At 37.4% G+C, this 26,489-nt stretch overlaps 1 protein-coding gene across 2 annotated transcripts in view; it reads left to right on the top strand.

The window, feature by feature from the left end:
• The window catches only part of RIT2 (Ras like without CAAX 2), a 220,428-nt gene that overhangs the window by 30,381 nt on the left and 163,558 nt on the right, over positions 1–26,489 (top strand). The window contains exon 1 of one of the 2 annotated variants that reach the window (XM_013948539.2): positions 9,080–9,182. The exons of the other annotated variant lie outside the window; for it this stretch is intronic. Within the exon in view, the coding sequence (XP_013803993.2) occupies positions 9,080–9,182 (103 nt within the window). Of the gene's footprint in view, positions 1–9,079; positions 9,183–26,489 lie in introns of those variants that run through there. 2 annotated transcript variants of the gene reach the window in all.

Here is a 26,489-nt window from a genome sequence, read left to right as displayed (position 1 = left end):
AATATGAACCAGCTTTCTTGGACCCCTTTCCCTCTAGGGCCCCATCCTGTGGGATTCTTCCAAGCAGATACCTGAAGAGGCCAAAGTCTGTTCTCCTGAAGTCCAGGGTTGTGATCTGGCTTTTTGCCATGCTCCCTCATCTCAGGATCCTGAACTCCACCATCTTGTGGCTGCTGCAGCCAGTGCTGCCCCCAGCCTTCACATCCCCAGCCAGCCCTTTGTTGTTCGTAAGTATGAAGTCCAGCAGAGCGCCTCTCCTTGTTGGCTTCTCTGTCATCTGTATCAGGAAAAATCAGACTATCAATGGCTAGTATGCACTGCATACTCTTGTTATTTATGATGCAATATTGTGCTTTTCTCCTCCTCAGAGATTTTTCAGGTGAATTCAATACTAGGGCAACCTTTCATCCAACTCAAGTTGCTTTATGAGCATTATCAGTTGAAAAGAGGCATATAAATCCATTTTTCCAAGCAGGAGAACTAACATAGAAATTTCTGCCATTATAAGATGGTGGAAAACCTACATAAAACTGATCTGAAAGCTTGGAAATAGAAGATGAATTGGTCACCTATTATACAATCTTGTCTTTGCAGAAATATTAACTAAATTTGACTTCAGTAAGGGACACTAAGCATTTCCAATGTAAAGGATTGGGGTTCTGATTTTGGACCAGTGTTCTGAATGAGATTTTTTGCTTAAGCTGAGCTTTTTAAAGTTTAACAATTTGTTATATAATGAAGCCTACAGTGAAAGATTTTTTCGCTAGTGGTTAATTAACAACATAAAATTACTGCACTGCTTTGCTTTTCATGGTATACACAAGTTAGATTAGCTCTTCCTAACATACAAGCCTAATGATTTTACAACATTTTGTAGGAATAGTATCTTTAAACTGATTAACACAGTGACTACTGACAGGCTGCAGTGTCTAGTGTCTTTGTTAGAAGTAGGTTGGAATCTCGGTGAAAGTCATAAGTCTAGTATTTCTTATCTTTCACAGTATAACTCCATAAGAACTTTTCAAATAAATGGGTTTACATACTTATGAAGCTCATAATTCACTTGTTAGAGCTTAAATGTAAGAATTCACCTCAGATTTGTAAAATATAGTTATATTTTTCATGCAGGATTCCTACTGTTTTCACCATTACTTTTCCATGTCTATTTAAGTAGACTGGAAACTATCAAAATAGGTAGGATCATGAGAATTCCAGAACAGATATGAACTGAATGTTAAGAAAAACTTTTAGTCAAAAGAGGATTGCACTACTGCTTCTGAAAATAAGTGTATCTATATTCATTTTTGTGTCATTTCTTATAACCCATTATTCAGCCCATTAGGTAACCGAATCCAAGCCTCAGTTACTATAAACTCCCTAAATCTTCCTTTATTCAACATAGAAAACAATATCTCCAGTGGCAGATTTAGCTAACCAAAAGTCTGAATTTGGGGCAGTCACCTTTCATTGATATTTTAATGGAACTGACTCTATTCTTCCTCATTGTCAGTAAAGTTATTCAGCTTAATTATGCATTTAAGAGATTATTATTAATTGCAACAGATTTCAAGAACTGCACAAGTTCCACCAACATAATACCAATAAACAGTTTGATTTTTAGATGAGAACTATCTCATCCATGATCCTAGGAAAGTCTAGGACAGAAAAATTCAAATTCATCTGTTTGGTAGTTCCCTGATGAAGCTGCAGCTAATTGCTGTAGGATTAGTACGTAGGGACAACAAAGTAAAAAGCATCTGAATGAGTAATAGGAGATCGGATTCAAGATTACACTGCATGTCTGTTGCAATTTGGTTGTTGTTTCTTTTTTTTCTCCCAAAGATACACCATTTGACATCTCTAGGCCTTGATTCGTTGGTATCATTCACATGCTTGAAATTAAACATGTTCCTATTTAAAAGGAACTTTTAAACCCTGAAAGCCAGGTGAATAATAAACAACTTTTTGACAAATTAAAGCATTAATTCCCTTCTTTACATCCAGTGTCCAGGAAGACTATTGAACTCAAACTGGAAAAATATGGAAACATTAAATGAAAACAGCTGCCCATGCTCCTGACACTAGAATATCATCAGCAGTATCTGTAATAGAATATCAGCAGTATCTCACGAGATACTTTAACAAGACAATGGAGTGATTTTGGACTTTGAATGATTTTTTAAAAAGTAAGCTTAATGAAAAATTGCCTTTTCCAATTTTTGGGAAAATGGATGCACACTAAACAAGTGAAAATGCTCTTGAAAACTATTATTCTGCTTATATCAACTATGTCTAGGTAATTTGTAGCTCCAAACAGGATGTATTCATGCCTTTTGAATGAGTTGTTGGTGTGATGTCCAAGTGAGGAGAAAAGTGCTGTAGACTCCTATGACAATATACTGTCTTTTTGTCAATGTCCTGGTACAATTTATGGAGGGAAACATGAGCAAATTTTCTGGCAGTGTTGAATTCAAGTGGACAGAAAAAACATACATGAGAACTGAATAGTGAACTAGCCTAGAGAAAGGAGAACAATGGGAAAGTTATGATGATATGTGATTTAATCTAAATGCACGTTGGGAAAATAAACAAGCTCTGTCCATTCAGTGACAGGTGAGCCATATGGAATATCTCAAGGCTGAGAAAGACAATTGTGAACTAATTAAGATCTACTGCCATGATGCGACTGTAGAAAGTAAAAAGAAAATCCCAAACCTCTCTGCCACTGTTCTTGGATACATGTCTAGAGGAGAATTTGCATATAAATAAATACATATAGAGGGAGATTGTGGTGTTTTGTGATATGTCTCTGGTGTGAAAAAGCAATGATGGCCAACTAAAAGTCTAACAATGACTGCAGTATAAAGCATATGACAAAGATTAAGGAAACTTTTTTTCTTTTTAAGTGCAAAGACTCGAGAGATGCAAGCATTTCGATGATCCATAAACTCCCTCAAGGTGACAATCAAAATGAAACAATCTTCTCTTTTCAGAAACCAATATGACAGGGATTACTTGAAGAAAGAAAAGAGTAGCAAAAAGCTAAAAGTAGGAAACTGGCACAATCCCAGTGGATTGTGATATGTCACTGAGAGCATTCAAGAGCAGATTAGACAATACTGAAAATTTGACATCTTTCATTTTTGATTGCCTGTGTTTATTGTAATTATTCTAAGTTTGAAATGTACTAGTAGCATTAAATCCATATTGCATAAGACTTGAAACAATAATGTGGCCAGATTTAGGAAGCACACTTCAAAACGGTTATGCAGTGGAGAGTCTGTGGGAACACAACAAAAATGAGAGGTTAATAAATGACCTATGAAGGAGGATTGGCAGACTTGCTCTGCTGGCGAAAACAAGTAAGTATGAATGAATAAAAAGAGACCGGAAGGCCTGGAAGAACAACATTCACTGTTCTCTATATTCATTGTGTTCGTTTGCATTTGCTAGTTCACTATTTAAATATGTGTTCAGTGTGTTTGTTCACTGTGCCTTTTCATAATAGCTGTAGCAGGTAGGATAAGCAGTGATAGTCTTACTGGACATTTGTGTTTCAAAGAACTTCCTAATAGGGTAGTGAGACAATTCATTTCAGTATTTAAAAAAAATCTGTGTAGTTTCTCTCACTGGAAGACTTTAAAATAAGGTTAAATAGCATTTTTCAAATTCTTAAGGTGGATTTCTGGGGTGGGACAGGGATGAACAAGATGACTTCCTCTGAGCTCATCTAACCCTAGTTTTGTAACAGTTCGTATTATATTTGTGCTTATCATTTTCTTTTTTGGCAGAGTCACTGGGAGATGAATGGATTTAGAATAAACATATATTCATGCTCACAGAGAACATGTTTATGTGAAATTAAGACTCTAAGATCTTTAAGATTTGCACATTCTGAATATTAGTGTTGCATTTAAAAATATAAAAGTCTTATCTATGAACATAATTAAAATTCAACAGAAATCCATAAATGACCTGCAATCATTAGTACTTCTTGATGGTAAGATCATAAATCATTTGTGAAACCTTATTGGAAACTGAGAGAAAATGGCTTTTTCCATTGACATACTCTAGGATGTGACCTTCAGTGTTTCTATTCAAGAAGTTAAAGAGCAGTCACTTGGAAGGACTCTTTGAAGTTACACTACTTGAATTTTCTCAAGAATGTGATGAACTGCCCCTATTTCTAAAATCTATGTGTACTCTTAGTTGCATTGTTTGACCTGCGATAAGCAAGGAGAAGATGTTTCTTTGAACTCATAGACAAACCTCCCCTCCTTGACTACAAGACTGGAAGCGCAATGTTTATCTGTTCTGTTACTTGGTGCGCTCTGAAGTCGTTTCACATTTTCTATTAGTAGTCAATGTTATGTCTCTTCTCCTTTCATTTGCTATTGCCATTCCACATGCTAATAAAGCTTAGATTGAAATGCACTGCAGCAGAGGCAGGGGACAATATGTTGTCTGACGCTAGGGATAGAAATAAGAACTTCAGAACAAAAGGCATATGTCTTAACAGCTTGAGCTAAAGAGCTGGTTTCAAGGTGGGAGGTTGTCAAGAGTCCTGTCAAGCATAGTGAGGGATCTGTGACACAGTGACTCATTCTACAGGTAAGTAATTTGGAGAACAGAAAAATGATGGGGATTACCTAAGGAAGTCTGAATGTCTGTGGCAGATGGGTTGTTGAGCCACTGGGTACTTCTGGTAGAAATCTGAATTACAAAAATGCAGAGCTTCTCCTGCAGTGTGTTGGAGGTCCCTTAGCAATATAATTCAGAGGTGCCTGGCATATTTAAGAATGAATATGTTAAATCTGGTAATGTAAAATTTAAGCTTAAAATTTTTGAAGTCCCCTAGCAATTACTCTATCATTCTGGCTTCACTCAGAACTGATCGAGGTAGGTTAGCGTGCCAAATGCAGCATTTCTCAGGAGTAAATTTCATCAGTGCTCCAGTGCTGTGCAGCAATTTCTGCATTAGCACTCTTTCTTGTCGTAGCAGCACTTCAGCACTTCAGCAAGGTGGGCTTATTTGCCTTTTTACAAAGGATGCTTTTTATATTTCCTCTCTGCTATGCCTAATATGTAAACAGGAGGGACAAAAGAGTGGTCAGTGTTTCCGTAATGGAATGGCCCCCAGTGGGCTCATGCATATTCCCTTTTTATTAAATGGTTCAGATGCCTTTAAACCCTTCACTTACTGGAGCACAAATCAGTCAAGATTTGCATTTTGCTTGCTATTCAAGTTTTTAAACTCATGAGCTCTCTCCTTAATGACAAGAATATTTATCCAGGTTAATTGATAAAATCTCGTCAACATAAAGTGCTCTAGGAAACAATTTCAGAGCATTTACATGTTGTATTAACATCTCATTATTTTATTCAACACCCCCAGAGCAAATGGGGATGCAGGATGAATGGAATGTTTTTTCTAATGGTGTTCTCTTCAGAAAAAGCTCATCTGCTTCTCTTCTCACATACCTATCTATATGTTGTCTTCTGCTTAAAACCTAGGCCTGCCCAAAGATCTGAGCATCTGCTTCTATATATCTAAGATCTATTTCAATATTAACAGTCACAATATGAATTCAAACAAAGCAGTTCCCAGATTTTGAATATTGAATGCTTTCAGTGAACTATTTTTTTATAAAGTGATTTTGAATAACACATTAAAAAAATTTAAAAAAAAATCAGAAAACTGGCTATATGTTCATAAACAACATGTAAACAGCAATAGCATCCAAATTTGTTAAATAAATGATTCATTACAAATGAATACCCCAAGCTTATTTCCCACTTTTGTAGCTGCTCTTGTTTGCTGGGGGACAGTTTTCTATGGATTTGCATCATGATAAATGTACCCTTGAAACAGGAAAAAAAGAAATAAGAAAGAGGATTGGAATTTGATGCAGAATGAACCACCCACTGTAAAAGCTCTAGTATCTTAGGATCTACTGTTGTATTTTGTATTGTTTGCTCCTATAAATGCTTCCATAAAATGTTGCACTGGTGATTTTTTTCCTATCGTGTCAGAGTTTCAAGATGAGTCATTTCAAATTATCTCAGTATTAATTTTTTTGACAGCAGACTGAAAGCAAAACCTTGTACTTTTCTGCTTAGTTGGGAGAAGGAGCACTAATTAATGTTATCGTAAACGAGAATGAAACTAAAATACTCGTCCTCCACTACTAAAATGAATGAAATTAGGGCGAACAAGCTGTTTGTCAATAGGAAGCTATGATGACAAACAGAACAAATTCTGCATTATGAGTGGGAATGCAGCATCTCCTCTCTAGGCTTAGGACAAGTCCCTGTGAAAGTGGGATAATCAGGAGCGTGTATTCATCCAAGTGGTTATATCATGACTTATTTAACTGTTTAATAAATATGAATGTTTGTCTTTGAAAAAGGTATTTAAATGATTAATCCCCAAACTATAGATAAAAATATTTAATTCCACTCTTCTGGACATACAAATGCTGCCTTCATTTTTCTAGATTAGCTTGAAAGATAAGGAAATGAATGGCTTTCTACTTGCTTCTCTTATTCTTCTCTCCCTGCTCTAAAGTAATTCTCTTTTGTAGCCTCTTCTATTTCCACATATTCCTTCCCACTTTCCAGCTCCAAACAAACAAACAAAAAAATTGACTTGATCCCTTTTCTCTGGCAAACATTAACAGCAGGAAAAAAATTGATTTTAATCTATTATATAAACATAATTTTCAACAACATTTTTTGGAATATTTTACTTAGGCTGTCTTTTGAGTCACCCACGCAACCACCCACTTTCATGACTTTTTTTAATGTCAGCCAAGAGTTGCTGCCAGCTTTTGGAATAAAAGCTCCTGAGGAGGAGGTTGCTATGTTGATGGGAGATCACCGGGAAAACCCTTGCTCCAAGGAATGGTTTTAGGTAGCATTATTAATCTAATCTAATATGTCAATACTGAGCACTTGAAGGTGATTTTAACGAAAATGGGATTCTAATTACAACAGGGATTTACTGACCTACCTGACTCTTACTGCTGGAGTTCAATATTTAGGCATCACATTACTACCTTCAGAATTTCCTGTTGAAGTCCTATTTTAGTCTCTGAAGAATAAATCCTCCTGAATCCCAAGGTTCACCTCCAGGTATCAATATAGGCACCCAGACATGACAGTACAAAGCTCCTCAGAGCATGGTTATTACAGAAATCTTGAAGGTCAACAGCAGCAGATCCTTATTCTGGGGAGTGCCCAGAACGCTTTCCCTCTGCCCTCTTTTACTGTATAGCCCAACGGTGAACAGACTGTGATACTTTTCTTCAGTATTTTCCCCGAATCTGTTGATGTGAGGCTTAGGCACTTCTTGCGCAAGAGATAGTGACTGCGTATTTAGCAATCCATTTAACAAGGGATTTTTGTTTGTTTGTTTTTCTGTATTTAAATTCTTTTTGACTGTAAGTTAATTTCTACTGTCCAAAACATGAAGGGGCAAGGAGTTCCTAAAGTCAGTCATGGCTCTCATAAGAAGTGCTTTGTTTGGTGTTGAACCTGGCATCTCGCTATTTCATCTGATGTTTCCTAATCTTTTTATTAGGAGAGAGAATAAGTATTCATGCTTTCTTTAGCTTCTCCATTCCAGTTATAATTTTATAAACATACCTATATTGCTCTTCTCTTTAATCATGTATTTTCCTAGTCCAATGAACTGCTTTTCATACAGGTACTTTTCTACACCTTTTCCTTCCCTTTCTCATTTTCTTTAAATCATGTCCTTAATAAGGCTATGATTTTTGCTTAGTTTCTTTCACTTTCTGCTTTTAAATCTGGATTCCTGTGTAATGCCATATGTTTACACTCCATGAAATATTTGGAGGAGTGGAAAGACGACAATCCTGAGAGGTATGTGGCTCCCAAGCCTGATTACCAGTCACTTCTGCCTCCGTTTCCCTGTCTCCCTAATGGTTGCGTATGTTTTGCGAAAGGCCAGCACTTTTCCGAGGAGAGCAAGCTTTTGCTTTCTGCCACTTTTGCAGTCGATGCTTTTTGGTCTGCAAAAATATTGAATAACAGTTAAAGCTGAACAAGTATCTTTTTAATTATCACATTCCTTAAAGATACTACATCAGGTAAAGGACTTCTTGAAAAATCAATGAAGAGCGGTGATCTTTTGTTGTACGTTTTCACTGGATATTTCTGATGCATTTTCATACTGAATGTTGTTCACAAACTTTTTGCTTTATTCATTTGTTTTTTACTTGGACTGACCAAGTTGGTTAGATAAGTCACTTGATGTTATGAAATACTTACAGCAAAACATTTTTTCTTCTCTGCTTACACTGATATTTCTTGGATGGATTATTCTTTTCCCCCCTCTCTTCACACCCAATCCCCTTCTAAAATTCTGTAAGAAAAAAAAATCTAAAATACTTGGTTTATTTCTTGGAATAATTGATACAAACTACACTAAAAGAGAATTGATTTGGGAACAAGCCTAACCTTAGAAAACTTCTCTACTTAGCAGTCAGCTTCATGAAAAGCAAAGACTTCTTAAAGTTGTTGCTCATTTTGCTTTTACTTGTATTAAATGTAAATGTAGCAAACTTGATGGACATATGATAAATAGTTAGCTCCAAGGTGGCAAGGAGGTTATCTGGTAGTTTTTTATTATTGTTTAAAATTCAAGCAAGTGCTACATGAAATAACAAGCATCATAATTAAGAAACGTGATCTTTTTCCGGAGGCTCTGCTCAATTTGATTCCAATGACACAGCAACACCCAGAGGTACCAGGGCTCCTGAGCCTCACAAAACTGCTTCTGTCCAGGAAGAGAAACACAGAGAATGATACAGAGCTGGGAGGGGGCAGAGAAAGATTTTTATTGGAAGCTGTTAAAGTGGTTGCTATGAGACCTTCTCCAGCTAACACAGGCACAGCAGCGAGTGTGAGGCTGATAATTCGTACCTCTTGTATTATACCTTTCCTTTACGCTTTTTTTTTTTTAACACAGCTTTTATAGTTGTTTAAGATCAGAGCAAGCACCTGTCAGTTGCTTTTTTCTTCCCTTCTGCTCTCTTCTATTGCCTCGTGCAAGATGGAGCTAGAAAATGAAATGATCAGCTCCTCCAGCAATTCTTCAGCAGGCTCCAGAGAGTACAAGGTGGTGATGCTAGGAGCAGGGGGAGTTGGCAAAAGCGGTAAGTTTCAGCAACAACATTTTGGGGGAGAAAGGGTGAACTGGGAGTGTAAAGTTCAGAGAACAAGAATGGTTTGGTGAGAGGTTTCATTCCTCTGTCTGTTGCACATGGCTTGGATAAAAGAGCCTCTAATTGGTGACTGGGGCAGTGAGTCAGCTTAATTTGTAACAGAGTGAAATGTTATAAGCCTTTGGGGGGTTTTGTTTTTGTTTTTTGTTTTTTTTTTGCAAAACCAACCTTGGCTCTGTTGGCTATGAGGAAAGAGTAGTCGGCTTGCTGCTGTTAGTGTAGTGCTTGGTTCTGCCAGCAGTCATGTCACCGTAACACTTTGTGAGGGGTGACAGTTTGCTGGATAGTGTGAATATAACTTGGCCTGCCAGTCCTTCTGTCCAGACAGAGATGAAACTACCTGCAAAGTCAGCTCTGAAGTGCAAAGTGAGGAGGATGCCTACAGGGGTTGTGTGTTCTTCCCCACATCTTTTCTTGACTTTTTTGCTGAGTGTCAGTATGGCTCAGCTGGTGTTAGTCTCCCCTACTGTCTGGACAGTTATAGGATGCATATCTGAGTCTCACCCCAGGCGATAAGGTAGATTTGCAGCATATTTTAATATCGCTGTCCAGCGCTGGCAAGATACTCTATTGTCTGACAATGGTATCTCTTCAGAGGAGTTATTATTTTCTCTGGACAGTGTTTTCTTTTTCCCAGATACTATCACCTTTTGATTTATTCTCACTGACACTAGCATTCCCTGTTCTCAAAAAGACTTTGCTGAGCCTGCAGTGTCTGTCTTAGTAGCCAGTATATTGAGCTGGCCACACAACAAACCTATAATTACATCTTCTGGAAATTAAAAAAAAAAAAAAGAAAAAGAAGAAAAGAAAGTAGTCTAATACATCAGCCTAGATTCCAAATAAGTTTCAGGTCAGGCAGGATAAATAAACTGTGACACTAAACTGTGGTAAATGTATAGCTCAAACAAGTTTTGTTTCCTATTCCAACAACAAGACTAAGTATAGATACAAAATTGTAAGTATTGAGAGTAGATATAGTTTCCCCTCTGTATTCATAATCTCTGTTTTCTTGTTATGTTTGGCTTCAGGTTCAGGACCACGTCTTTCAGTGAAAGCTATTTCCTTTCAGTATCATCTTACCAAGCAAACAATATTTGCACAGATGTTATGCAATGATCACTATAAAAAATGAGGGAGAAGAAAATATTGGTTAGCTTAGAGTAACTTTCTGCAATTTCAAATTAACTTATCTATGGTAAAGCAGATATCCAGGATGTGTCAGCTGGAACTTTCAGCAAAATGTCACTTGTCTTGCTTTTTTTTTTCCTGAGTGCATCCAAAAGATGGCAGCAATTTTTTCGAAACATATTCTTGCAAGAAATATGTCATTTTGAAGGCTTATTCAATGAAAAAAAAGACACTACAAACTATGCTATATTCATAGGATAATTGAATCACAAGGGACAAATTTTATGTACACATTGAAGAAACTTTAGAGTTTCCATTTAAGAGTTTTAAAGCACAAATGAAGTTTATTCATATCTCCTTGGTCAGAAAACCTTAGCTGATCATTTTGTGTGAATAAAACCTTCAAAGCTGTAGGTTATGCAATGTAACGGTACATCTCCAAAGCTGAGAAAGACCAGATCGTTGTTCAAGAAGACCTGGATGTCTGTGTGGTCTGGAGAAATAAAATGGCATGATGTGAATAGTTATGACATACAGTGGGATTAATTAAAAGCTTCTGTGATAAACTAGGTGAAAAAAAGCACAATTGACTAGCAAGAAAGTAGAAGAAATGGGGTGGACAATTCATCATTTACTGACTGTGAGCTTCCAATGTGGTTTTGACTTGAAATATTTCAGTAGAATCGTAAGATGGTCCAAATAATAGGATTTGAATAGGAATAAGGAAGAATTAATGTCATTTTATAAATCATAAATTCATTTTGACTATTGTTTAGGCAGGTCTAATTTAAACAGGATTAAAAACAGAAAAAGGCCTGGATGACTACTGTCCTTTTCCAAGATGAACTCTCCTTTCCCCTAATGATCAATATTCACTCTGTCCAGGAAATTACAAGTCTAACCATAAAAACAAGGTCAGGGTAGAATAGGGATGAGAGATAAAAAATAGTTTAATTTTCAACAAAGAGTTTGGCAGATACATGAAATGCAGGATGATATATTGATAATACCCTGGCTTTCTTCTCCTTCCTTCTCCCTCCCTTTCTCTAAGGCATGAGGAAAGCAGTAAGCGCTGGAGCTAAGCTGCTGAGTGGGAAGCCCCTTTTGGATGAAAGCCTTTCAGGGTCTCCTTTTGCTCAGTATTAAATAATTCATGTTTGGGAAGAATTTTCCTTAAGAACCAAATGGCAGAATTGTTGGAAGGTTTAGCCTGGATGTAGTTCACTTCTTGGGATCCCCTGGGCAATATGTTCTTCTGTTTCCTGCTCTCTTCTGCTCTCTCCCTGTGGCAGTTTGTACCGTATGTCTTGAGGTCTTTGCATTGAAAACTGCACACTCGTTTTAACAGGGCTGAGGGTGCTGATTGTATGTGAAGAGTGGAGAGAGGAGGGAATAAGAAAGGGAACACCAAGAATGGAAGTTCTTTTGACCTCGATATTTATTAAATACTTGCTTTGGGGTTTCGGACTTGTTCCTTGCGTTCCATATTCCAAGATGGCAGATAACCCAGGAGGACAGTCAGCCTCATGTTATGGGGCTATTCAGTGTAGTAGAAGTTTCACAAGAATTGATAATCAGAAGATACACTGAGGACATCCACATTCGATACCCACCACACTCAGAATACTCAGAATAATGATGTGTAAACTGCAAAATGATTTAAGAATTGTGGCTTAAGGGTCCTCCCATTTTAAACTTGGTTCCGCAAAAAAAATCTCTACCTTTATTTTGCAGAAGGGAAAAAACCCATGCTTCTGAACAAATAGGTAATAGTGCTGTTTAATTAAAATGTACAAAGCTGTATGTAAATTGCCTGGGAAAATGATTTCTGTATCATGTAATTATAGATTATAGATTCCCTAGAATGAGTTATCCCTTCAAAGAGTTCTGAAAATAGAACTATTTTGGTTTTCAGAGCAATATGCTAATTTATTACTCTGTGTGGGTTGTGGCTGACATCAAGCACTTTGCCATAGCTTTGATGCAAGATAAGACTGAAGTAAGGATCTAATCAGGAATAAAAATAAAATAAAATAAAATAAAATAAAATAAAATTAAATTAAATTAAAAATAAACATTTAAGACCACTTGGAACAAAAAGTAAATTTTCCACTGACTTTCATTTGATTATAATCTATAGTAAAACTATGCATCTCTAATACTGTACTTTATATATATCTTTAATCTTAAAAAAAAAAAAAGGATTTTGACATTAGGTCTTCTCTACTTTGTTGACAAATCTCAGGTCAGTTCAGTAGTGTTCAGACCTACCCCACGTTGACTGACATCTAAGAATCTTTGTGGTTTTGAGCAAGTTTTGCTTGCAAGTACCTTCAGAGCTCTGTCTCTGGGCAGTGAACCTAGACTTTCATCGTCTCTAGCCAAACAGTGCAGCACAAACCACTGGGCTTAGCTCTGTTTTTCACTATGACAAAAAATATACACAAAAGAGCCTCTAAATCCTGAGGCCGTTCATTGCTGGGTTATATTTAGCAACACTAATTACACTAATAACAATAATTAATTACAACACACTCTGCAAAACATTAGCAATAATTAACTGAGGAGGTTGTGCAATGACTACCCAAAAGAACAAACAAATTGATGTACTTGGACACGTGGATAAAATGGAAAACCTCTGTCTCACGAGGATTTATTATTACCTAGGCATCTTTCAAATGCACATCAGATTGCTTCATAATCTAACTGTACTTTCCTCTTCTTTGCTGAATGAAAATGATGTTCTGTTTTCTTTCTAATACCATTTAAAGTTAATTCATTTATGGGTAAAGAAGATCTATTGTTACTGCTGAGAACTGTAATTAGATGTTTATCCATAGAAGAGGTAGAGCACAGATGCAAAATGAACTTCATGCTACCTGTCCTAAGAAAGTTGCATTTCAGATGAGAAGAGGAATTATTAAAAAAAATCAAAAATAACAAATTTTTTCTTAGAAAATTATTTTTTCCTTAGAGAAAGTGTGCCTTTTCCCAAGATTTATTTCTCAAATTGATTGCCAGTTTATTTGTTGCCACTTAAAAGATTTGAAGGGTTTGTCAAACAATTACCCCAAGATTTTTTAAAGCATATTTCTTTTAGTTTTAATAGATATTTTTAATATAAATTTTAGATATATTTTTCCAGGCTTCAATTTAAAAAGAAAGGGGAGGGGAAAGAAGAAGGAATTAAGAAAATCGTTTTCTCAGGGGTATTTTAGGAAGAGGGTAAAGAAGTGTATTTCTCAAGCTGATCTGAATAGAGGTGGCTGGCTTCTCCCATTCATTTCCTTCATTTTTTTGCTCGTGTTGCAAAAATGCCCTATTTTATGAGTGACTCATCCCGTTAATTTCAGGATCTTGTCTACAAAATTGGTACCAAAATGTATGAAAACATCACTCCTTTTTTTGTGTAGCAGGAACTTAGGTACTAAAAATTGGATTAATCCTCAGTTTTCTTTTGTTTACGTGATCAACTGCCTTTTTGGGGCCAGTTTTGCTTTTCCTGTATAAATAGACCACGTTCAGTGCTTATCAGTTTCAAGTATGTCCCCATATTAAGAGTCCCAGGTAAACAGAGATAGCAAAGTTAGTTCTTACACCATGAAGAGCATCCTGGAGAACTGGAACAGTCTTGCTGTTTCTTCATCCTTTGGAGATAAGCTGGTATGATCTAGGCTATACTGGAAAAGGATGAAGAGCAGAGCTAGAGATTCCTCTTGCTTCAAAAGAGCTCAGATTGGGAAGGACCATTTGGGTCTGTTGCTCTTGGTCTTCTACCATTGCAAAGCTCAGTGTTCTAGAACAAACTTCATAAATTGATCAACCAGTTTCTCGGGTTTTTTTTCCTTTCTTTCTTTTCTCCCCTACCACTTAGACCACAAGGCTATGCCACAACTTCACTACTTTAATTAAATATTTCCTTGTCCAATTTCTATCCAATATTAGTCTATAGATAATGTATTGTACTTGTACTGGTTTTATCCTTTCACATAAGCATAAATTATTGTGGGTCTGTTCATGAGACCATAGGACATAGCACAGTAACTTCCTTTCTAAATTAATATCTGTTTTTCAAGTATCCTGGATCAAAATGATCTTTGATGCAATTAAAGAACCTTGTCATTGATGCTTTTCAATGTACATATGATATACAATATACTTTAAATGATATTACAGTTGTGATAAATCTTTCATGTGATAAATAAGAGGCAGCTCTGTCCTCCACAGACCAGCATGCAAGGTCACTCATGCTTTTTAGCCAGTTTTGCATTAGTATATTATCAACTTTGGCAGTGACTAACTTTTCTAAGTGGAAAGCAACTGGCTGTCTATGGGTGCTTTTGTGAAAAGCACACAAATTCTTGCTCATCACAAAAATCTTCTATCTTTTCCCCACCCAGCACATTTTCCTTGACTTACCTGCTGGGAGAACATACTGGCATCATAGTCATGAAATGTCAACTAACTTGAGCTTAGGCTGCAACTGAATTTTGGCTCTACCAGCTTTGGATTGAAGCAATTCCTTTAAGCTTTATAATAAACCTTGAGAAATCTAATTGCAGTGATCACAGACAGAGTGATGTCGCTATTCAGCTTCCTCAATTGCTTATGACATCCTCCATGAGCTGACTCAACTCACCATCCCATGAGAAAATTCCTTCTCCCCTAAAGAAAAAGGAAATGCAAAGTTTTCTTCTGGGTTATACTCAAAGAAGGATATGAAACACATCAGAGCCAGCATATGCCAGGGGATGGTTGGCAACAGGATGAGAGATCAAAGATTTCCATCATTTGATGGACATGAGATTTTAGGATTGGCTGAGCTGTGTTTGGAGCTGTAGTTTTTATCATGGTCAGGTACAGCCATGCAGTATCCCTACTGAGCTACTGATATCAGATAGTGAGGGATGGGAAACAGAGAATTTCTTAAGGGATATTTCTCTGCTTCCTGCACAAATAGTTAACACCTGGGCAAAGTCTTATCTGTGATCTCCAGTGTGGGGCAGACTTTGTGGAACCATCAAATATGTAACTCACAAATGTATTGCCAGTCAGAACAACAGAGAGCAAGGGAAATATTATCACAGTCTGGTGCCCGGTACACTCTTGGTTAGGTCCTGCTGTGTTTCCCTAAATGCCTAGTAAATGATCAAGGGAAAGAGTCTGACCTTCTGTTGTCTTCTGAGTCAAACTGATATCCAGGAGGAACCTGGAAGATTAAGTTATTGCTCAGTATGAGTTAAGGTGAAAAATGGCAGCCCCTTGAGCGTTTAGTCATGCTGTGAGTTACAGTTAAAATGAACTGTTTTTTTTTCTCCTTGCAAAGTCAGTGTAAGTATAGTTTTTGGTGTCTAATTTTGTGCTGCTTCTCCTATGGCTGCACCAAATTCCCATCTTTCCTAACTTGAGTCGAAATTGGGACACTAGCGTATGCATTAATAAATACACACGTCCTCATCCCACTGAAAAGAAAAGTCCATTGTGGCTGAGATGGTGTAAACTGGGAATTACAGTCATTGTAAGGAAGAGTTACAAATTTTTTAATGAGAGTGGTGGTGGAGTAGGCTGTATTTTTTCCACAAATAAAAGGGTTGTACAGAAGGCCCACTAAAGCCAGACAAGCGCATCCCTGGGAATCTGCAGCTTTCAGAGTTTTTTGCATAAACTGGACTAGGCACTGGAGAATTTGCAGATGTGAAGTACCAATATATCTCTGATCTTCAATAGCAAACTGTTCTGATGTTTAAATTCAGAAGGATAAGATATTGCATTTATTTCAAGCTTGATTTGGGGTAATTTTAACTTCTAGCCATTTTATCTTGTCATTCCTTTGTTAACAAGTTTGAAAAGCTCCCTATTCTCTTACTTTTCTCTATGTCAGTACCTTCAGACAATGATCAGGTCACCCCTTGGCCTTCTCTTCAACAGACTGAGCATCTGAAACATCACTTGACGAGGCTTATTTTCCTGCTCAGACCATTTTGTAGCTTAATTTGAGCACCATAGTATTTCCACATCAGTTTCTAAATGTGAAATCCTAAACCCGACATGCTGTTCTATTAGTGGTCTTACTAGAAGCAAGATTGCTTGCTGGTTTCTACTTAATGTAGTCCTTTTCTGTTCCTCTAGGAATACCATCGGCTCTTTTTGTTCAAGTGTAATTAACAGAAATCAGGTAAAGGGAAATATCTACAGCAACCCTTCAGTCTTTTACTCTTTCCCCCAGCACTGCCACCTGTACTACCACATCTCTAGTGATAACCTGAATTCTGCATTTCCATATGCATTATCATGTTTTGGAAGTATTTTGCTAGGTTGTGACCATTGAAGCAGATGATTCAAATCATTCTGTACGTCTCTGATACTCCTTGTTTGTCTTTACTGTGTTGGTTATCCACTTGGCAGGATTAAACACATTCATTAATTTTCTTGACTATGGGCAAACCTTGTGGTCAGAATTATTTGCCTTGGGAAAATAAGCTAAATAGGTTTTCATTATTTTGCCGATTCACATAATCCAAAGACCAGAGGGATGGAGGATTCAATTATGGCTCTTATATTTAATAGGATGGTTTCTGCATGTGAGTACCAACTGGTTACTGAGAATGTCTGCAGTTCTAGTTCCTTCAATACCAGAAACAGTCTGATAAACAGGAGAAAGTTCAGAGAAGGCCAACAGAGATGATTAAAGGGCTGTGGCAATATGATTTATGATCACAAATGACTATGACGACATTCCAATAGCTCTGTTAACCCCTAGGCCTTGTTCCTGTATTGCGTAGCTTGCACATGTGTAAAGTGGTTTAATGTAAATAGGACTGGATGCAGCTGTAATGTGAATGGTTAGTCTATTCAACTTCTCCCACCATAACATCTGGATGATGAAGACCTACTTGGATAAGGCTAGCAAGTGAGCTGGTCCATGTCTATGCCACTTTGGCAAATCAAATCCTGAATATCAAAGAGCACCAAGACAGTGCGGATATGGGACAGGAAAACCTATGATATATGAAGGTTATAAATATCAAGAAAAGAAGACCTGTTTGCAGGAATCTGAGGAGGAGAGAGACCAGAATTTCTGATGGAGAGTAATGAGTTAAGTGATAAAATTAAACTTAGAATGTAGAATTGTTGTACAATTAGTTATGTAGAAGATAGGTAGATAAGTATTAGATATGTTGCAGAATTAGAATGTAGAATTCCTGTAGAGCTAAATATGGATGAGATCTTCAGGCACTCACTTCCTTTGGTTACTAAGAGCAGTATATGTCCTAAAATATGTGCTTAAAAGCACAATAGAGTAGATTTTTGAATAGTCTTTGAAAGGAAGAGGTTGGTGAAAGTTGTATTAGTTTAATTATTATATGCTAAGTTAAGATAGAACGATACATCCTAGAGATTGACCATGATGGGCAAGTACATGTGAACAAAGAAGTGTTTACCATCTTCAATCTCTCTTATAGAGGAGAAGGAATGCTGTTGTGCTTCAAATGCACTCAAAATCATCAGGACTTTTGGCTGAGGCATCCTTACTAAGCTACTATTACTAAGCTGCTACAATTAGTAGTAGCACTACTAAAGCTACTAGTATGTATGACCAGCATCTTACTTTATGTTCAAACTGCTTAAGAGACATCCTAAGGCCGCTCTCAAGGCTAGACTTGTTTGCTGTGCTCTACTTCTGTTGTTCTGTTGTTGGGATTGTTATTCACAGATTCAGGATCTCCATCTAAACATCTTCCGTATGAACTGTGATGTCAAGTGATTATAACACATGGAAGATTATATTAATGAATCTGCTTTTCACACACAGATTTATTCCAAGAGGGTTTCACTTATACAATGAACATTTCAGTGAGAATTACAGTGCTCTGCTTTTCCCATTCATACTGATTGCTATTAAGAGATAGGAAACCTTTTAGGCTGTTCCCTGACAACAGGAATTGAACTATCAAGGACCTTCTCAGCTTCAACCACACACAAATCTGCCATGTGAAATGCCCAGATCTAAGTCGCAAATGAGGGAACAAGTACTGTTTCATGACAATCACTGGGCATTGTCGGTATCTTTCCTGTAAACAATCTGTTGAGGCAGCCACAGGAACTATGTTTCCATTCCAAGCCATCCCTGCTGCTGAGCTGAGCCATCTGCAGCATTCGACACATGCTATCTGCTAGAATTTGGATGAGATGAAATCCATTAGGGACACTCTTCAAAGCACAATTAGGAAAGTTTTTTTTGTTTTTTTTTGTTTTTGCTGTTGCTGCTTTCATCTCTTCTCCTTCCGTGTCTTCCATTTAAAGTCCCTCCATTCCTCTGCTAATCCTTTTGCACTTTTAATTTGTTCATTGACTTTAATTAGTCTGCCTTTATGCCTGCAAGCCTTTCTGATTTTTTCCTTTCCAATATGAAGAGAAGCTAGAAGACTCATCATACTCACAAAGCTCCACTGACAGGTATTGAATGTTATTGAATGCGCAGTACAGGGTCTCAGTTTCGCAGGTCTTGCTGTCTTGGGAAGACACTTTGCTGCAAGCTAAAGCCATTTGCTAACAGATTACCCACCCATGAATCAGATCCCACTAGAGATACTGGCTAAAACCTTTTTGTTTCAAGTTGTCAGGAGACTACTCAAAAGAAGCGGAGAAAAGAAAATCAAATTTGTGTAAAAGAATATCTTAGGAATTGCCAAGTTGGGCTATTGTGATGCTGGCTTCCAAAAGATGTATTTGTTCAACTCTGTTACCTATTGTAAATCAGTGCTTTCTCTTTCATCTTTTCATTCAGGTAAAAAATGAGAACTAAAGTACTTATTAAAGGGGATGAAAAGTTGGACCCACAAATATTTTTAAATTTTAAACAATAACTCTCATAAGGTTTTGTTCAGTAAAAGCTGTAATCAAACAGCTGAGAGACTGATACACCTGGTTCTGCCTTAGCTTACATTGACTACAGTTATAAGAAAAGCTGTCACTTAACTTCTTTCCTTGCAATATTTTTGAAATGCTGTGCAGTTTTGTAATTCTGCCTTGTCTATTTGCAGATGTGTAAAATAAAGGAAACCTAGCTGAAATTCATATTCTCTGTCAGATCTTGTGATTTCTTTAAGAGCTTTTCATTACTAGCCTACCAGTTGGATAACAGCTTGTTATATCATACTGAAATTCTGCCTGCTGATTAGAATCTGCAACATCTTCATAGAAACTTCTCTTTAGAAGTCTGAAAAATAGGTACCATCGTTTCAGATTTTTACTCAGAATGTTCAAGACCAAAAGCAAATGTTGTCAGATCCTTGATTATTTTAAGTCACCAGAGTAGTTTCTTAAATCATGCAGAATGTGAGGCAGGATCTAAAGTTTCCCCTTTCCTTCTCTAAGCTTTTGTTTTGAACTGTCTTAAATAGAAATGATGTTTCTTTCTCTCTCAACTTGACTGGAAGGTAATCATTAGGCATTTTCTGCCCAGGGAAGTAATCATATTTGAGTCTCCTGAGGTGGACATTTGGTCATTCACACAAAAGGCCCAAGAGTCTGCCAGAGGTCGTCTTCTTACAACATCTGATGTTGTAGATTGCTTCTCCGTACAGCCAAAGAATGCGTTCCTGTGCTTTATGAGGTCTCCTTACAGTTGCACTTCTGCTCTGGAGACATTTTCCTTCCCTACTGGGAACAGAGGAGAAGAAAGAGCAACCTAGCTTAATGATCAGGTGGTCCCATGAGCTGCAGAAGCCTATTTTCCTGGCTTCCTTTCATTTACAGTAGTTGCTTTTGTGAATTCTACGGTTTCTAATAATAGCTATGAATTTGCATCATAATCTCTGTCTCAGTGGGAACTTTCTTTACTGATCTGTTTTTATGAAAGTTGAGTCAAAGTACCATTTTTGAAATCTCTCCTGTATGAAATTTGACCGAGATTTTAAAAAGTTATTAGATGTCTGACATAACAGCAAGCAGTACATTCACATAAGTCTCCACTTCTTCAGAAAACAGGCTCAAAATGACAATCAGCTGGGATATTCGAGGGTGGAGAAGTGGTTGGAAAAAAAAGGAAAACGGAAGATGCAGAAGAAAAGCTCAGCAGTGGGAAGGGGGAATGAAACAGAAGTGAACAGCTAAAAATGAAGAAAAAGAACTTAGGAAAAAGGGCAGAGGAAGAAGGTTAAGAAGACAGACTACAGGACAAAAATGAGTAAAAATGGTAAAGGAGTAATGGGATAGGAGAAGGGAGTAATTATCCCACAAAGAGTACTGGTTTCAGGCTCTCTTTTTTTATTGTGCTTGTCCCATTAGATGCTGCTGGCCCACAGTTATACCCCGACATCTCCTGCAGGTGCTGGTGGCCAAGGAGTATACAGGGGTCACGTTAGTGCGTTTCTCTCCTGCTGCTGTGACTTCTTATCCCGTGTTTCTCACTCACTGGCTTTCCAGGATAGGAAGCTGGAGAGGCATCAGCACAAATCTTCCTGTCACGGCCCTTTTTTTCCAGCCCTTCAGGTGCTGTGAAACAACTTGCCCCAGGCATAGATAAGGCTGTGTAAGTCTAACTTTAACATGAATTTATGGGGTGCTACAGCAGTGCTTCTCCTGTGTGTTGTTGTTACGAGCCCCAGAACTGAGAGGAGTTTGTGGGCGCCGACCCTAGCAATACCCAGCATCTTCTGCAATCGGTGGGAGGCCCAGCATTTGTCACTCTTCTCTGTTCTTTGAAGAATTAAATCCTTCTGCACCCCAAACCTTCAGATAAAATAATGCATCACAGTGGTAATAGAGATATATTTCACTCCATACTGGGAAATAAAAATAGGTTCTGTTTTTCCCCAGTCTGGGAAAAATGTCAAGATGCAAAGCAAAAATGCATGCATTTCTTTATATGTTTTCTTTTAGTGACTCGGTTGTTATGTTCACTCTCATTCCCTTAGCTTTTATTTTGCTTCAGAAGTTGTCTATAAACAAACAACTACCTCCCTTGTATTCAAATGTGGAGAAATGGCTGGAGGAGGAGGAATCAAAATGAAGTGCCAGGGACTATAAACATTTCTATGTATGCATTTCTCTGAAACATATTTAAATAAGATTTATTTAAGTGTAAAGTAACACACATTTTCACTCTTTAATGTAAAAAAAGTTATTAGCCCCTGACATGTTATTCAAAGAAGAATCGCAGAAAGCTCTGCCAAATCCAGTGAGATAACCACTTTCTACTGATTGACAGTGACAATATATTTAAAGAACAGAATTATCTGGTGATTGAAAGCTTTCATTCCTCAGTGTCATCTACTTAAAAAGAACTAGGGATCAAACTAGTTTGTAATTCTGTATTGTTTGTTTCTAAAGCGTCACTGTCCCTGCTGGATGAGTATTAGTATTTTAAGTTTCAAATATTAGTTAAAGTGATTTGGGTTGCTGAGTTGCTTTAGGGTGGCATAGCCTCAAAGTAGTTAACAGGTTTCTGAATTAAGCGTATTTCTTTTTGCCCTATAAGCAGCAAAAAATGCAGAAATTGGAATTGTTGTTCCAAGGAATTTTTAACTATTCCTTTTCTGACTCTGAGTGTCTCCAGTGAGGTTGATACAAATTGCAGGCAGTGAATACTTTATAGGATTGGAACTCTTGGAAAAATCTTTTGCAGCACTGATGTTAATCTATCCACAACAAATAGCAGAATCTGGAGTGAGAACACATTAGATAGGCTACAGTAGAGGTGATCTCTCAGATAATGACCGAGGTACCTAGAACACTGAACAACCTGCATTATGATGAACATTCCCGAGGGGATCAAAGGCTTCCCTGGCTCCAGTTCAGTGCAATGGACAAATACCCTGAATAAGTCTTTCCATATTTAGTGTATAACCTGTTGATAAAAAATCATTAAGTGATTCATGGTAGAATTATTCGCACTTGCTTCGGAGTTCTAATTCCTTCCTTCCTCCCACTTTTCTCTCTTTTTTCCTGCAGATTCTCAGTTTAAGCATATGGTAGAATTTATGAGGGATGTGGTAAATGTAAAACACCACCTGTTTCTGTTAGTGCAGTGTGTGAAGTCCATGCTATTTTTCATAATCCTTTTTATCTTTCTCATAAACTTACTTTAAGTGTATTTTCTGTTAATAAAATATTTTATCAGGAATATGGCAGTGTTGAAGGGCTTAGATTGACAAACTGTTGTGAAATAATTTTTCTGTTCCCACTTTAAATTTTTTATATAATTTATTTCTATATTTATTTTAATTTCAAGACATTTAGCATACGATGACTCTCTGATAATGGCACAGTGTTAAAAATTTACCTATTAGCTGAGCCTCCTGTCTTCAGAGCCATCTCTAGTTAAGCTGATAACCAAATACATATTTGTTTATGTTACCATTAGAAAACCAAGATAGGATGGGCCTTATTTGTTCCATCAGTATCTTCTCTGTCATATCTGTTCAGCTCAATGATTATTGCCAGTATTGTGGAGTTTATAAGAGCTGAAATGCAATTTGTGTTCTGTGCTGTCTCACATATGACAAAGAAAACTGGCAGCTTAATGCAGACTCTTTGCTTGACCTTAGCAGTAGAGCAGAAAGAGCACAGCTCTTTTTTCTGATCCTGAGACTTCCATCCAAATGAACACATCTTAATGGGGAAGCCACTCATACAGGAGTGGATGGGGAGGAGAGAGAAACTGGGAAAAATCATGCAGCGGAGGAAAGAAACATGCGTTTGTTCCTGACCATCTCTTTGAGATGAGCACAGACTGCCTTGACCCCTGTTTTCCACCCTACCCTCTCAAATACCTGTGTTAAAATAGTTAAGGCAATACATGATTAAATGGGGTGGAACAGAGAGCAAGGAGGAGGTAGGAATTGCTCCGATAATTTCTGTAGGGTTGGGACAAGTATCAAATAGTCCCGAGTCCAGCAGATGTTATAACAGGATTTGAAGGACAAAGAACTTCAGGTGTGTATTTAGTTTGATACATTATGGAAGGGAATACTTGACATGATAAATGTCACTCTGGGTTACAAAAAACTTTCTAAAGCTTAGAACATAAATCTCTGGGTAAGCAATTTGTTTATAGCCTCACAGAGACTGAAGGGAGATTTAATTGCTATTTGTAGTTTGTGTCTGTGACACCATGTTTATATCATATTTTAACTACGTGCTGGTACTGCCATGTTCTCGTGTTTTGTTGAGTTGTCACTGGGGGCCACAAAGCCAGTGGGGACCATCATCTTTTCCTTTCTCTTTTCTTCTTGTTAATTAATTTGGCTGTTGAAAAACTGTCCTTTGTTACTTTGCTTCCTCACTTTTCTTAGAAGCATCTGAGGTAGAATCTAACTACAGACGGATGTCTCAGGGCCCGAAGGCATTTCTACATAGACCTCGAACATATAGGATTTACAGTTTACTGCAGGCCATCTCTGCAGGGCGCACACAACAGATTAGAAATATCTAAAAAGTGCCAGTCCAGCTGTCCCACATGTTACTGGGGAGTACCAGGGTTGAATCCAGCCGAGTTGTAAGGTTGGCGCTGGCAATTCTTGAAGGTGTTCTCACACAAGAGAAAGTTTATGGCTTGCTACTTCTTTGCAGTTGAATAGAGGAATGCTATATTTATAGCACTGTTGTATCATTATCGGCAAAAGATGGATCAGTATCCCTGCCATTCTCTGCCACTGCTGAAGTACCTATAGTTCCAAGGAGATTTAAATTTTGAACTGTCTTTCCTGGAGGGAGTCTTGTGAAGCCCACGCTGCAGGTCAGCACCAACCAGTATTGCAGGCTTCTGCACCACAACTTCAATTCTCGGTCTCGGAGATCTCCCCACAGCACAACATTGGGAAGGTGCTCTGGGAAGCCAAACATCTTTTGAAGTCAAAGACTATTCAGTTCAGCTGGTCTGTTACAGCTCAATAACTCTGAGCCAATATCAACCATATGCAGAAATCAGCCACAGTGCAGCATGGCTGAGACAACAGAATGGGTCAGCATCAGCCTGCAGTTTCAGTGCCATACAGGATAGACGCTAGTAGCAGGAATCTGATAGCGCAGCAGTGCTACCTCCACACTGCAGTTGTGATCATCTCTGATACGGGCTGGGATTATCAATGCCCAGGTGGTATTTCCAAAGCACAGTAGTTTCTTGGCCTCATCAGCATTCTTGGCAAATCTTTTTATCTCCTGTGCAGCAGAGAGTGGACAGTTTTGAGTGGCGATTTCCAGAGATTATTAGCACACTCTTATCAAAGCCAGTAGCAGCTTCAAAGTACTCAGTGGACAAAATTGACTGAAGTGCCAATGGCAAAATAGTGATTTAAGACAGGTGAGGTTTTGTTCCTCCTCCTTTCAGTAAAGTTAATTTGATAGACATAAATACAATTAAAAGAAAACAAAAACAAAAACAAACCTCTTTTACCCGCTATTTCATCTGATCTAATGCGGTGCTTATGAGTATAGTTTAAGGCTGCGTAATCCTGTATTGCAACCCAATAGATGTTTCAGTTCATACTTATTTTTAAAATCTCTATGTATATATTGGTTAGTTTTTGGACACTAAAAAGGCACACAAAGTTTGGGTAAACTAGTGTTTCCCTGGCAGCCATAAGTCTGAGCCTGAAATTTAATTTTCAGTTTTTAAATTCATAAATAATGACCTCATCTTTTACTTATAAATAAAAAAGTATAAATTTGAATTTGCCCTAGCTGCATGATGTTTAACAATCAAATTTATTGGTATTGTTGTGTAGCAGCTAGTGTACGTGCTGGAAGAAATCTGAAAGATATTGCAAGCATAATACATGAGTAAATGTAAATATCTATAACGCCTTTCTGGTCTGAGTGTTCTATTCCCTCACACTGGCACATGGGGCCACTCTGCCGCTGGTTATCTAATGCAAAAACTTGCATTAGAACACAAAGTCTGAGCCCTTTTTATAATTTTCACATTTTATACTATGTTTTGTGATCTGGTGTAGAAGGAAAATGAGAATCAGGAATCAAAGTGCTGGTACTTTTGCACATGTCTATAAGGGAATCACCTCATCTCACTGTTTCTCTTTCCCATCCCTAAAATGAAAGCAGAGATATTTGCCTTCCTTTGTAATGAGCTTTTTGACCTTAAAATGGAGAATATTCTTTTAAAGCTATTTAATAATATACCTTAATAGATACTCAAACCACAAGGGGTCATCATGTGCAGCATAGTTCTTTGAACTTTATCCAGCAATTTCTTTAGAGTCCATACTATCTCAATAAGATAATATGCTAAACAGTAAGATAACTTCTGTAAAGATGTCACAACCAGACGTAATGATGAAAGGAAAGAGAATCTATAATATGTTCTGTTAGCTAAGCAATCAGTGAAATCACTGTGTATCTTCTCAAACGGAAGAGGGACCATGAATCCCTACTTGCTCCAACTATTGAATTTGTGGGGAAGCACAGCCAGCTTTTTCTTGGTCATATTTTGGGTGGGGCCCAGTATTTTTCTTGTTCACTGAGAATTTTTCCCAAATTGGAACTCTGAAAGATAAATGATAGTTTATTTTAAACTTTGATAGGCTTAAATGTAAAAGACCCGAGCTAGCCCTGGGAATTCCTGGAAACAAGCATCCAGGAAACTCTGTGGGGAGAAATTTAGGTACCATCATCTTGCTTAATTTTAGCTTCTGAAAATGTTATCTGAGTCTAGATGTGTAGGCTCCCACTATAGTAAACAGAGAGAGATAAACAATCCTAGAGTACATATTGCTTTTTGTTGTATGAAAGATGCCTCGATGACTGACTACATTCGGGATCCTAGTAGCTAGTTGACAAGGACAGGTGAGAAAAAACAGAATTTGGATTTCTGTAGGGTAAGCAGTAATTGATGTGGAGAGTTTTTAAAGATGATAAATTTTGGACTTCAGTACTAGCTCATATTACTGCAGAATTTATGAATATTTGCTCTTTTTATATAAGATACATATGATTATTCCACTTAAATTTGGTTTGAAGATATTTTTCCTCTGTTAAAACCATCTATAAGGTATTTCTAATTTCCTTGAATGTTGCTGATAATAAAACAGGTAATATTTCAAATTCTTATTTCAAAAGACGGGGGCATACTGTATTTTGCACTTTTTT

Source organism: Apteryx mantelli, chromosome Z (assembly GCF_036417845.1).
Source record: "Apteryx mantelli isolate bAptMan1 chromosome Z, bAptMan1.hap1, whole genome shotgun sequence".
Classification (NCBI taxonomy): domain Eukaryota; kingdom Metazoa; phylum Chordata; class Aves; order Apterygiformes; family Apterygidae; genus Apteryx; species Apteryx mantelli.
Note: the sequence above shows the minus strand (reverse complement) of the source record. Positions and strands in the feature narration are given on the sequence as shown.